The sequence below is a fragment of the Homarus americanus genome, unplaced genomic scaffold (assembly GCF_018991925.1).
Source record: "Homarus americanus isolate GMGI-L3 unplaced genomic scaffold, GMGI_Hamer_2.0 scaffold2539, whole genome shotgun sequence".
NCBI lineage: Eukaryota > Metazoa > Arthropoda > Malacostraca > Decapoda > Nephropidae > Homarus > Homarus americanus.
Genome location: NW_024725489.1, coordinates 5,487,429 through 5,501,282, shown reverse-complemented (window position 1 = coordinate 5,501,282; position 13,854 = coordinate 5,487,429). Strand labels below are relative to the sequence as shown.

The window sequence follows — 13,854 nt, the reverse complement described above, 5'->3', positions numbered from 1 at the left end:
CCCATGTCGTTGGTGCAAGTCGGCAAGTGCATCCCAGGTGTCTTGGTTTAACTTGGTACAGTGTACAGCATATGGAAGGTCCTACACGATGCTGAATCACGTCACTTCCTGTACCTGGGAACACACAAAACATCACCCTGTCAGTTCAAGTGTACTATACTGTACTATACTATACGAGTTAAGCGATGGAACACTAAGCTACCGTGAAAATTTGGAATGCATGTCTATTTCAGGCCAAAATCTTTATGTCTATTAGATGCAATTAACTATATAATTAGGTACATTTATCTTGTGTCCAACTTACATAACCATTTAATGTTAAGGTCTATATTATCTCATTTATATTTGTTTAGACACTGATTTTATTATATCGAAATTTATAGATCTATATCATGTTAACATCTACAGTATACATACAGTACAACATCTCTCAGAAAATACAACACACTGCCTTACAGATTTTCACGGCAATCACCTGAACACTTGTATTACACCAGCAACATTATCCTCACCTGTTGTGTGACGTTTCTCTCTGTTCTGGGAGACCTCGCACACCAACAAGCACTCACGCGATTGCCAGGTAAAATTGTAAGGTGGAGTGTATAAATTTCTTTGAGAAAACCTGTATACCAGCTATCTACTCATGCTAATCATCTATTATGGTACAGTAATGTACTTCTATTTCAAATAAAAAATGTAATATTCCACATCAGAATCTCATAACCGATCCCTATCACACATACACAATATTTCCTCATATATCTAGGAGGAAATCTTCACATTTTGACGAAAGAAATTATGGACAATGCTATACATGGTGGTCACACACATCATACTATCAGTCATTCTACAGTAGACCCTCTCTAGCTCACACACCCTACACCAGCAGTTCTTAGCCTAGTGGCAATGAAAGCTTGGGAAAGAGTTGAACACAACTGACTCGGTATACAGTATAATAAACAAGGCATCTCATAAAAATGTATACACATTTTCCTAGAGATTGTGTGAATGCTTGTGGGAAACCTTGCATACTGACAAATGAGGACAATGTTGCTGTTGTAATTAATACAGTACAAGTATTCATGTGATCTCTGTGAAATGCTTTAAGACACTGTGTACAGTATACGTTTTTCTGAAACATCCTGCAAACAGTATTCCCAATTTATTTATTTTTAATGTTTTTGTCTGTTTTTATATCCTCATTTACTTATTTTTTTAATTCCATAGGGTTCAGGGGCAGTTGCTAAAGGTTGTTCTTTGAGGGACACCACAGGTTGAGTGAGGGTTAGTCTTTGAGGGACACCACAGGTTGAGTGAGGGTTAGTCTTTGAGGGACACCACAGGTTGAGTGAGGGTTAGTCTTTGAGGGACACCACAGGTTGAGTGAGGGTTAGTCTTTGAGGGACACCACAGGTTGAGTGAGGATTAGTCTTTGAGGGACACCACAGGTTGAGTGAGGGTTAGTCTTTGAGGGACACCACAGGTTGAGTGAGGGTTAGTCTTTGAGGGACACCACAGGTTGAGTGAGGGTTAGTCTTTGAGGGACACCAGGGTTAAGGTTAGTCTTAGCAGGGTGCAGCTCCACATAGTGTAAGAGCCACTGCCCTAGACTGAGGCTCAATATAGTGTTGGGTTTATGACATTCACAGGTTTAAGTACAACAAAAGTGCAAATCACCCTGACATAACATCAAACTTATTTTACTATATCCCCTTTTTTAAATTGTGTGTTTTTACAGCTAGTATCTACAAAAGACTGCAAAATTTTCAAAGAACTCTTGATGTGTTACTGTACATTTGTTTCATGTAAAATCGTACACACTGTACTTCTGTCTCTTCACAATCTTCAGAACTATTTCAAACCTAAACTGCATATCCACTACATTGAATATCATGTTGGTTTGTTTTTAAGTCAATTTCAATATATCTACCTAAGTTCCTCAAACATACAAATATATTTACTGTAATTTCAAAACTTATTTTCTTGATAACTTAAAAAAAAAAGAAATAAAAAATTATTGTTAAAATTTGGCATTTCCACTATGAAATATTATGTACAGTCCTTTCACTAGTGCTTTTACAGGGGCTCAACATATCAACATTCCACAAATCATATTATTGAGATAACTGCATTTGTTTTAATATTATTTTAATTTGATTCCATAGTACAGGTATGTTTACTACTGTGAAGTTCCTTCTGTCGAATGTAAACAAACACAACACTGCCACACTGCACAAAACCTGATGAGCCCCTGTAAATGTACCAGTGAAGGGGACTGTACATTGCAGTATATGAGGGATGCTTCAGATAGGTACAGTACACACAAGGAAGTAAGGATAGTGTGTGGTGTGGTGGAGGAGGAAGAGAAACAACACCTGCATGGTTAATCTAAGCTTCCCTGGCTGACAAAAGTCCACCCCTCATCATAAAACTTTCGTGTCATTCAAACCAATACAGGCATCCCCCGCGTTACGGAATCCAGGGTTGCGGAATTTCACTCTTACGGAATTTGTAAATTATGACCAATAATTTCGCGACACGGCCCGTAAATCCGCCCTTACGGAAATTGCGGTAAATTTTAACAATTAAAAAAAATCACTAATAAAATTAAAATTTTGTGTTAAAAATTATAATTTGTTTGGTGTGGATTTCTTGGTGTTTGTTACAGCCAAGCGTGGCATCGCCACGCGAAGTCAGTCCATTGTTTACATCCAGTGTGTGCGCATGTTTCTCGGCCCAGCAGTTGGATTTAACTTTTACAAACATACAGTAAGTACAGTACAGTGCATTACCCTTATTCAAGATGACTGGAAAGAGGCCATCAAGTGGAAGTGACCGCAGTAGTGCAAAAAGAAGCCGCAAAGGCAATACATTGAATAGTAAACTTGATGTTTTAAGAAGGTATATCATAAATTATTTAATGTACTGTATTGTATGTTTTAAATGTTTATTTTCATTAAAAAAGTGCTTGAATTACTTTTTTGGGGCCGAAAAAAATTCCTTAGGAACGCATCTCCAGTTTTATAATGGAAGTCAATGGGAAAATAGGTTTCGCGTTACGGAATTTCGCTATACGGTCAATTTTCCAGGGACGCAACCCTTCCGTAATGCGGGGGACGCCTGTAATATATATAAATGATAAGATTTCTAGGATCACCTGAAGATCAGCCACCCTAGCTTATTCCACATTAACAGTGCCACCCTAATGCTAACCTACACCCCCCTACAGCATTATGGTGGTTAATCATCAAGTGAAATAAGATGATGGGGAAGCAGTTTAATGTTTAGATAATCCAAGTTTTACCTAGATTTATATTACAGATAAAGAAATTGAATGAGGTAAATTAGTAAGACAATAGGTCAGCCAATGTAAACCATCCAGACAGAGTTACCAGGAGGAGCCACAGGGACCAAGTGACCATCCAGAGAGTTACCAGGAGGAACCACAGGGACCAAGTGACCATCCAGACAGAGTTACCAGGAGGAACCACAGGGACCAAGTGACCATCCAGACAGAGTTACCAGGAGGAACCACAGGGATCAAGTGACCATTCAGACAGAGTTACCAGGAGGAGCCACAGGGACCAAGTGACGATCCAGACAGAGTTACCAGGAGGAACCACAGGGATCAAGTGACCATTCAGACAGAGTTACCAGGAGGAACCACAGGGATCAAGTGACCCAGACAGAGTTACCAGGGGAGCCACAGGGACCAAGTGACCATCCAGACAGTTACCAGGAGGAACCACAGGGACCAAGTGACGATCCAGAGAGTTACCAGGAGGAACCACAGGGACCAGTGACGATCAAGGAGTTACCAGGAGGAACCACAGGGACAAGTGACCCCAGACAGTTACCAGGAGGAGCCACAGGGACCAAGTGACCATCCAGACAGAGTTACCAGGAGGAGCCACAGGGACCAAGTGACCCCAGACAGAGTTACAGGAGGAGCCACAGGGACCAAGTGACCATCCAGACAGAGTTACCAGGAGGAACCACAGGGACAAGTGACCATCCAGACAGAGTTACCAGGAGGAGCCACAGGGACCAAGTGACCCCAGACAGAGTTACAGGAGGAGCCACAGGGACCAAGTGACCATCCAGACAGAGTTACCAGGAGGAGCCACAGGGACCAAGTGACCATCCAGACAGAGTTACCAGGAGGAGCCACAGGGACCAAGTGACCCCAGACAGAGTTACCAGGAGGAGGAGGGACCAAGTGACCATCCAGACAGAGTTACAGGAGGAGCCACAGGACCAAGTGACGATCCAGACAGTTACCAGGAGGAGCCACAGGGACCAAGTGACCCCAGACAGAGTTACCAGGAGGAGCCACAGGGACCAAGTGACCATCCAGACAGAGTACCAGGAGGAACCACAGGGACCAAGTGACCATCCAGACAGAGTTACCAGGGAGCCACAGGGACCAAGTGACCATCCAGACAGAGTTACCAGGAGGAGCCACAGGGACCAAGTGACGATCCAGACAGTTACCAGGAGCCACAGGGACCAAGTGACGATCCAGACAGTTAGCCAGAGCCACAGGGACCAGGTGACCATCCAAAGAGTTACCAGGAGGAACCACGGGATCAAGTGACCATTCAGACAGAGTTACCAGGAGGAGCCACAGGGACCAAGTGACGATCAGACAGAGTTACCAGGAGGCCACAGGGACCAAGTGACCATCCAGACAGAGTTACCAGGAGGAACCACAGGGATCAAGTGACCATTCAGACAGAGTTGCACCAGGAGGAACACAGGGATCAAGTGGCGATCCAGACAGAGTTACCAGGAGCCACAGGGACCAAGTGACCATCCAGACAGAGTTACCAGGAGGAACCACAGGGATCAAGTGACCATTCAGACAGAGTTACCAGGAGGAGCCACAGGGACCAGTGACGTCCAGACAGAGTTACCAGGAGGCCACAGGGATCAAGTGACCATTCAGACAGAGTTACCAGGAGCCACAGGGACCAAGTGACCATCCAGAGTTACCAGGAGGAACCACAGGGACCAGGTGACCATCCAAAGAGTTACCAGGAGGAACCACAGGACCAAGTGACCATCCAGACATAGTTACCAGGAGGAGCCACAGGGATCAAGTGACCATTCAGACATAGTTACCAGGAGGAGCCACAGGGACCAGTGACCCCAGACAGAGTTACCAGGAGGAGCCACAGGGACCAAGTGACCATCCAGACAGAGTTACCAGGAGGAACCACAGGGACCAAGTGACCATCCAGACAGAGTTACAGGAGGAGCCACAGGGACCAAGTGACCCCAGACAGAGTTACCAGGAGGAGCCACAGGGACCAAGTGACCATCCAGACAGAGTTACCAGGAGGCCACAGGGACCAAGTGACCATCCAGACAGAGTTACCAGGAGGAGCCACAGGACCAAGTGACCCCAGACAGAGTTACAGGAGGAGCCAGGGACAAGTGACCATCAGACAGAGTTACCAGGAGGAGCCACAGGGACCAAGTGACGATCAGACAGTTACCAGGAGGAGCCACAGGGACCAAGTGACCCCAGACAGAGTACCAGGAGGAGCCACAGGGACCAAGTGACCATCCAGACAGAGTTACCAGGAGGAACCACAGGGACCAAGTGACCATCCAGACAGAGTTACCAGGAGGAGCCACAGGGACCAAGTGACCATCCAGACAGAGTTACCAGAGACCACAGGGACCAAGTGACGATCCAGACAGTTACCAGGAGCCACAGGGACCAAGTGACGATCCAGACAGTTACCAGGAGCCACGGGACCAGGTGACCATCCAAAGAGTTACCAGGAGGAACCACAGGGATCAAGTGACCATTCAGACAGAGTTACCAGGAGGAGCCACAGGGACCAAGTGACGATCCAGACAGAGTTACCAGGAGGAGCCACAGGGACCAAGTGACCATCCAGACAGAGTTACCAGGAGGAACCACAGGGATCAAGTGACCATTCAGACAGAGTTAGGAGGAACCCAGGGATCAAGTGGCGATCCAGACAGAGTTACCAGGAGGAGCCACAGGGACCAAGTGACCATCCAGACAGAGTTACCAGGAGGAACCACAGGGATCAAGTGACCATTCAGACAGAGTTACCAGGAGGAGCCACAGGGACCAAGTGAGATCCAGACAGAGTTACCAGGAGGAGCCACAGGGATCAAGTGACCATTCAGACAGAGTTACCAGGAGGAGCCACAGGACCAAGTGACCATCCAGAGTTACCAGGAGCCACAGGGACCAGGTGACCATCCAAAGAGTTACCAGGAGGAACCACAGGGATCAAGTGACCATTCAGACAGAGTTACCAGGAGGAGCCACAGGGACCAAGTGACGATCCAGACAGAGTTACCAGGAGGAGCCACAGGGACCAAGTGACCATCCAGACAGAGTTACCAGGAGGAACCACAGGGATCAAGTGACCATTCAGACAGAGTTACCAGGAGGAACCACAGGGATCAAGTGACGATCCAGACAGAGTTACCAGGAGGAGCCACAGGGACCAAGTGACCATCCAGACAGAGTTACCAGGAGGAACCACAGGGATCAAGTGACCATTCAGACAGAGTTACCAGGAGGAGCCACAGGGACCAAGTGACGATCCAGACAGAGTTACCAGGAGGAGCCACAGGGATCAAGTGACCATTCAGACAGAGTTACCAGGAGGAGCCACAGGGACCAAGTGACCCATTCAGACAGAGTTACCAGGAGGAGCCACAGGGACCAAGTATGATCCACAGAGAGCACAAGAGGAGCCACAGGGATCAAGTGACCATCCAGAGTTACCAGGAGGAACCACAGGGACCAGGTGACCATCCAAAGAGTTACCAGGAGGAACCACAGGGACCAAGTGACCATCCAGACATAGTTACCAGGAGGAGCCACAGGGACCAAGTGATGATCCAGACAGAGTTACCAGGAGGAGCCACAGGGACCAAGTGACCCCAGACAGAGTTACCAGGAGGAGCCACAGGGACCAAGTGACCATCCAGACAGAGTTACCAGGAGGAACCACAGGGATCAAGTGACCATTCAGACAGAGTTACCAGGAGGAGCCACAGGGACCAAGTGACGATCCAGACAGAGTTACCAGGAGGAACCACAGGGATCAAGTGACCATTCAGACAGAGTTACCAGGAGGAACCACAGGGATCAAGTGACCCCACAATTACATCAGCAAAAAATCAATCAATGTCAGTACAGTGTATTTTAATTGTTCCTTGTTTTAAAGTGCTCCATAATTGTCACTGCAGGAAATGTTTAATTACCACACAGGTACACTCTCACCAAAAACCTCCCTTACGCTATAAGCAATATGCAATCTGAAAAACGAACGAAGAATCTGAAACCATTCCTAAATGACAAGCCCCATTCTGTTTGCTCTCACATCCATCGCGCCCAGGTGTAGGAGAAGTTTTTGTTGAGAGTTTACATTTGGGGATATTTCACAACCTGTCATTTCTGGATCAAATATTTTTTTCTTTCTTCAGCTATTACCCCTTAAGTCCTTGATGTCTGGAATTGTTCACTGGTTCACCACACTTCCACATCACTACCTCCCTGTTACATATTTAATCTTCACTATGCGCCTCCATGTCAACAAAATGTGTCTAAGGAAACCATAGCACTTGTGTCAGTTTGGTTATTTTATAAATTTTTGAACATTCCTGCACTTAGTCACCTGTACTTCATTACTATTCTCTAACACTCAGTATTATTAGGTATACAGTATAGTCTGAGTTTACGCGGATATTTTAAACGCGGACGGCCATTTACGTGGCACCTGTCCAGAAGCGATAATTATTATTTATGAGGTAAATGCCATCATATACGAAGCAAGCGGTGGGGCAAGGTACTGGGCGCCGATGTCAGACTCGTGCCAGTGACGCCACGGACTGTGATTGGGCCACGTATCCTTACCACCCACGCACCCCCTCCGTCGCGTGCAGTGATTGGTCTAGTTATCCTTGCCACCCTCGCCACAATCGCTCTCCACCGCCACGTCAGTCTCACTGTCTCTGTGTATATCCACTTGTGCCCAGGAACCAGTGTTATTTTTTCTTTCTACACAATGGCTTCCGCGAGGCTCAGTCTGTTGCTGTGGCATTGGAGAATGCAAGCGAGGCTGCACAAGGTGTTAGAGCTGCAGGCTTCTCTGAGACCACCAACGATGACATCGTTGGAGGTAATCAGGCAACCTGAGGTGACTGCGGACGAGATGTTAGAAGATGATGACATCAGTGAGCAGCGAGGTGTTACAGAACAACAAGAGCAGAAACTAACACATGTTGATGTGAAGGAAATCATCGAGTTAGCTGAGAGAATGAAGCTCATCCTTGCCAAAGACCCAGTCAATCATCGCTACGAAGTGTCTAATAACCATCTGTTGAAATGCCAGGAGCCCTATGTTCAACTGTATCACGACCACATCAATGCTGGCCATCAACAAAACATTACCGAGTTCTTCACCCGCTACCCACCACAGCCAGCCCAAGTCAGTGATGGTGAGAATGTGGACTTCGAGGGGTTTGACGAGGAGGCCCTGATAGCCTATGTGGTGGATAGAGAGACAGGCGAGGGCCAATAATCTACCACTCTGCCTCGGAACCAACCCCCCATCCCCGTGTGCCCAGCCATCTTTTCTACTAACATAAGTGTTAAAAAACCCAATATTATTGATATTTCTCTTATATATTAATTGTGTGTGCATACCATCATAAAATTAAGATGTTATTTTTACTACAATGTACAGTATTGTGTCGGCGATAGCCAAAAAAAGGGTAGTCTGGCGGTCGGCCCAGTCTCTATTTCAATTAATCCCATATGTTCTGTTATTTTATTTACGCGTTTCGCTTTATACGCGGACCTCCATGGGTTTTATTAACCGCGTAAAACCAGACTATAATGTGCTGTACAAATAACCTTTCAGTGTGACATCATTCTCCTACATTTACCATATAACCTTCTCCACAAACTCACATGAAGACAAATAAACTCATCTCTCACACCACAGCCACCACCACTACCACCACACAGTCACTTAGCCAGTTGCCTGATTCTTCTACCTTTCCTCATTTACTCTCATGTAGTGCATTCTTAACTTTCATATTTGGAATACTCACATCCTTTGTAAAGTAAATTTCAGGTTGACGGCTGCTTCACTGTATTAGGATAATATTGTTCGGAGGAAATTTACACTGGCTAACTTACCTAACAATATACACACAGTATACCAAAAAATAACATTAGGCTCGTATATGTGTTAAAACTATTATTTGAAAATTTGTTGAATAAAAATAATTAAATAAGTGAACATAAAACACAATTTGCTTAAAATTTTAAATTAAAAACACACAGTATTCAAAACTGTTTTCACCTCTCCTTTTTGGATGAAGAAAACGAAGTATTTTTCCTTACAGGGCACCGGTACAGCCGATGTCGTGATAACTCTATGGGTCTTCTGAAACCCTCCTTACACTCCAAACACTGGAAGGGCTTGTGCGGGCTGTGGTGTTCACGGAAATGTGACTGGAGGGAGCTCTGGAGTTTGTACGAAGATTCACAGAAGAGACACGCAAACGGCTTTTCTGTGGTGGAGAACTCAGTGCACGTGGTATTTTGTAACTTAATGCCCATGCGATATCTAGTCTCTACGGTGCCCAGCCCATTGTCGTATACTAACACGGGCATGTGATACACACGCACGTGCATTTTGAGGGCCAGAGCAGATTCACACCTTGCTCGGCAGTACATGCACAGAAACAGCTGAGCCCCGTCCTCCTCCCTGATGACCCCAACTTTTAACTTTTCGTCAGGTGAGAAGAAGGCAGGATCTGTGTCAAACACTATATTGGGTGGTGGCTGTGCTGGTTTCTGTGGTAGTGACATCTGACTCCCAGTTCCATCATCATCAACATCTATGTCTGGTTCAACCTCCATTATCATCACACCCTGTGGGCACAAACAATAATATTAAGACAAAAGATAACCTGTTTAAACAATAATAATAATAATAATAATAATAATAATAATAATAATAATAATAATAATAATAATAATAACAATGTGCTGCTGAAGGCACTACTAGGCTTTGTGAAATGACAGGTTCAACAAGTCAAGTTCATACAGTATTTCGATTTTTGCTATGGAGAAGGGAATATGGATCACATGAAGATTAGCCACCCCAGCTTATTTCACCTGGGGTGGGCGAATTACGTGAAGTTGGGTTGGGTTGGGTTGGTTAAGTCATTGTACTTTCTCTAAGGGGTGAAGCCATTGTACTCAAGGTTAAGTCATCATACTCAGGGGTTAATAATTGGTAACTGTCATGATTCTCTACTGTATGTTACATTTGCCTCAAGTCCCAGGTGGTGTGGGTAGTGGTCAAGAGACTGTGCTGGTATCTGGGCATAATAAATATTTTCTTTAACATTCATTACAATCTGTACCATTCTTGATGTCCTTATGAATTTGAATACAACTAAACCTTGACTATGATAACTTAATAACTCTTTCTATACAGAAATCTTGTTATGTGGTATACGCGTTAGTGTCCAAATAACACCGTGACAGCTGACTGTGAGTGCACGTACCACACTAAGCCATGGATGTTTTCAGATGGAAGGAAAGCACAGTCTAGGCCTTAGTTATACACCACTTGGTAGCAACACTCTTCTGTTATGTCAACATAGTTTCGGGAAATACTGACAAAATGAAACGTCCTGAAAATCACCCATGACAATCCACACCCACTTTTCATATTGCCTCCTCGACCAATTACATTGTTTTTTGAAAAATCGTTTTATAACAACCCCCCTTAGATGTTTGAATATGTAGCTGATGCCATGATAGTGGCCAGTACTCTCTTGTATTTTGTGTGGTTAAGATATGCTTCATTGTCTGTAGTCATGGCATCATTACACATCTGATAATGAAGACGAGTTTGAAAATGAGAACTCAGAAAGTGATGATAAGCTTTCAGAGGAATATGCCAGTGATTATGATCCTGAAAAAGAGAGAGATATTAGTGAAGACAGTAATAGTGGCAAAGCTATCAGCCAGCAATGGCTCATGCCCTCTCCCTGGCCCCTCCACCTCCACTCATAGCAGACCCATTTGTTGACAGATAAAAGACTAGACATCTCTTTGCAAGAACTCAACATCACTCACAAGGTAAATAAACATAACAGTACTCTGTGTATGCTATAATCAGTGTTGTATGTTGACGCCGTTAATTTAAAGCCGTCAATGGACGGCGGCAACTTTTTGTTAATGCCAACGCTGACAGCATAAATTTTTTGGGCAGGTGACGCTACTGGTGATGCGGTCAGCTTTTCACCCGAGCGGAGCGTCAAGCATCAAGCGTTAATTTGTTCGTCAACTTCTAAAATTTTTTATTTTTCCAAGTTTGATTTTCAATTATCTTGTTATAAAGATGATCGGGAAAAATTTTGCTGCACCCGCCGCCCACGCACCTGCGCAGCTTTCTACAGATTTCAATTTTCAAGTCAGGAAAAAGGCCACCAACCAGCTGTCCAGGTTGGTGGAGAAGCCCGTGCACGAGACTGAGAGCAGCAGTGAGGGAGACGACAAAGACCATGATGTGGAGGACCAATTGTTCCAGGCCCTGTCGAGACCCCCCCCCCTCCCCGGGGGAGAAACCTTAAAAAAAAACTTCGACAAGGACACCTTCCCCAACAAGGCCATGAGGGAGTTGTTCATCAAATACAACACCCCCATCCCCTCTAGTGCTGCCGTGGAGCGCATGTTCTCCATGGGCAAGGACGTCTGCTTATTCCCGCCAATGTTTAAATGCCCAGCACGGGTTATCAGGTTCCAGTATGACTATTTGCCTGTCACACCATACCTCGGCCACAAGGAAGCTTCCTGAACATAATTACCTACTTTTGTTTGTTTCACTTTCATTGTTTGTCTATTTTATCATGTTGTATCAAAGTAACATTGCTAGAAGTAGTGTAGTTGTATTGTAGTGTAATATTACTGGAAAATGCTATGATTATGTTATAAATGTTTTTATTTGTGGAATTATTATTACAGTATTTTATGCATTACTTGCTCTACCAAACACAACGGCAGACAGGCGACCAACTGGTGAATGTTGCCAAGCACATTTTATGAAAAATAATGCAAATAAAACATTCTAAATGAATTATTTATCGCAAATAATTATTAGATCAGTAAATATATGTATTATTGACCACCTCAGACACAAAGACAAGCTAAAAATAGCTGCTAAGCGCGTAAGGACCACGAGCGTCAGCCGTCAAACCAACACTGTCTCCTTATTTCCCCCTCTCCGCACAGCCAGAGAAGTTTCTAGAGGGTCAATATATAGTTTTTCTGACTTATTTTTTATTGTTTTATCATTTAAAAAGGTTAAAAATTATTATTTTGAGAAGTTGATTTTTCTTGATTTATCCCCATGCAGGGAGGGGGGGGGGTACTTGCCAGCAGCACCCTAACCCAGGGCTTAAGGGTAAACCGATCAAGATGAAAATTAGTGGACCCCCCTCAAAAAAAAAGGGGGTATAGGCTCATAAATTTTAAGCTGTCGGTAGGGATGGGAACGAAGACAACTCACTAGCTGTTGAATGCTAAGACTTGGGTTCAGCACCTGCCTTAGCCACCTTTAGGGGTTCAGCAACTGCCTTAGTCATCTTTAAGGGTTCAGCACCTGCCTTAGTCATCTTTAAGGGTTCAGCAACTGCCTTAGTCATCTTTAAGGGTTCAGCACCTGCCTTAGTCATCTTTAAGGGTTCAGCACCTGCCTTAGTCATCTTTAAGGGTTCAGCAACTGCCTTAGTCATCTTTAAGGGTTCAGCACCTGCCTTAGTCATCTTTAAGGGTTCCTTCTAAGTCATCTTTTAAGGGTTCAGCAACTGCCTTAGTCATCTTTAAGGGTTCAGCACCTTAGTCATCTTTGGTTCAGCACCTGCCTGCCTTAGTCATCTTTAAGGGTTCAGCCTGCCTTAGTCATCTTTAAGGGTTCAGCACCTGCCTTAGTCATCTTTAAGGTTCAGCACCTGCCTTAGTCATCTTTAAGGGTTCAGCTTAGTCATCTAAGGGTTCAGCAGTCATCTTTAAGGGTTCCTGCCTTAGTCATCTTTAGGGTTCAGCACCTGCCTTAGTCATCTTTAGGGGTTCAGCACCTGCCTTGAGTCATCTTTAAGTTCAGCACCTGCCTTAGTCATCTTTGGTTCAGCACCTGCCTTAGCCACCTTTAAGGGTTCAGCAACTGCCTTAGTCATCTTTAAGGGTTCAGCACCTGCCTTAGTCCCCTTAAGGGTTCAGCACCTGCCTTAGTCATCTTTAAGGGTTCAGCACCTGCTCTTAGTCCTTTAAGGGTTCAGCACCTGCCTTAGTCCTGCTCTTAGTCAAGGGTTCAGCACCTGCCTTAGCAGGGTTCAGCACCTGCCTTAGTCCCCTTTAAGGGTTCAGCACCTGCCTTAGTCATCTTTAAGGGTTCAGCACCTGCCTTAGCCACCTTTAAGGGTTCAGCACCTGCCTTAGCCACCTTTAAGGGTTCAGCACCTGCCTTAGCCACCTTTAGGGGTTCAGCACCTGCCTTAGCCACCTTTAAGGGTTCAGCACCTGCCTTAGTCCCCTTTAGGGGTTCAGCACCTGCCTTAGTCCCCTTTAGATCATAAAGAGAAAAGACTTTGTGGCAATAGAATTACATTTACAGCATTATCATTTATTCAGCATCTCAGGCTTAGCCAGGATATTGAATAAGGAGGGACCAGGGGCATCAGATATGGGTGGGAAGTAGAAAAAGGGAGAGCATTTGATCTTGAATTAATTTATAGAAAGGAAGGATGTCAATGAAATAATATAAAAGT

General features: G+C 44.8%; 3 protein-coding genes across 3 annotated transcripts; 1 reads left to right on the top strand and 2 right to left on the bottom strand.

The window, feature by feature from the left end:
- The first annotated feature begins 2,298 nt into the window (after positions 1-2,298).
- LOC121865109 (proline-rich protein 2-like) lies at positions 2,299-6,937 on the top strand. The gene is made up of 8 exons (XM_042364438.1): positions 2,299-2,311; positions 2,669-2,692; positions 3,645-3,879; positions 4,149-4,388; positions 4,750-4,977; positions 5,665-5,856; positions 6,172-6,369; positions 6,646-6,937. The coding sequence occupies exons 1-8, from the start codon at positions 2,299-2,301 to the stop codon at positions 6,935-6,937; spliced, it is 1,422 nt and encodes a 473-aa protein (XP_042220372.1).
- Positions 6,938-8,306: 1,369 nt separating this feature from the next.
- On the bottom strand, positions 8,307-10,446 carry LOC121865108 (zinc finger Y-chromosomal protein-like). The gene is made up of 3 exons (XM_042364437.1): positions 10,345-10,446; positions 9,413-9,946; positions 8,307-8,378 (listed from the first exon to the last, which is right to left on the bottom strand). The coding sequence occupies exons 1-3, from the start codon at positions 10,444-10,446 to the stop codon at positions 8,307-8,309; spliced, it is 708 nt and encodes a 235-aa protein (XP_042220371.1).
- A 2,163-nt stretch (positions 10,447-12,609) lies between these two features.
- On the bottom strand, positions 12,610-13,263 carry LOC121865107. The gene is made up of 2 exons (XM_042364436.1): positions 13,165-13,263; positions 12,610-12,852 (listed from the first exon to the last, which is right to left on the bottom strand). Exons 1-2 carry the CDS (start codon positions 13,261-13,263, stop codon positions 12,610-12,612), a joined length of 342 nt encoding a protein of 113 aa, XP_042220370.1.
- Positions 13,264-13,854: the final 591 nt, after the last annotated feature.

Excerpts from the sequence above, each read along its gene's own strand:
- LOC121865108 (XM_042364437.1), bottom strand. The coding sequence starts at position 10,446 with ATGGTACAGATTGTAATGAATGTTAAAGAAAATATTTATTATGCCCAG. Across the intron at positions 9,947-10,344 it reads ACCTGGGACTTGAGGCAAAT|GGTGTGATGATAATGGAGGT; the intron begins GTAACATACAGT and ends TTGTGCCCACAG. Across the intron at positions 8,379-9,412 it reads ATCGGCTGTACCGGTGCCCT|ATGGTTATTAGACACTTCGT; the intron begins GTAAGGAAAAAT and ends GCATTTCAACAG.
- LOC121865107 (XM_042364436.1), bottom strand. The coding sequence starts at position 13,263 with ATGACTAAGGCAGTTGCTGAACCCTTAAAGGTGGCTAAGGCAGGTGCT. Across the intron at positions 12,853-13,164 it reads TTAAAGATGACTCAAGGCAG|ATGACTAAGGCAGGTGCTGA; the intron begins GTGCTGAACCCC and ends GAACCCTTAAAG.
- LOC121865109 (XM_042364438.1), top strand. Across the intron at positions 3,880-4,148 it reads GGAGGAGCCACAGGGACCAA|ACAGAGTTACCAGGAGGAGC; the intron begins GTGACCATCCAG and ends GTGACCATCCAG. Across the intron at positions 5,857-6,171 it reads GGAGGAGCCACAGGGACCAA|ACAGAGTTACCAGGAGGAGC; the intron begins GTGACGATCCAG and ends GTGACCATTCAG.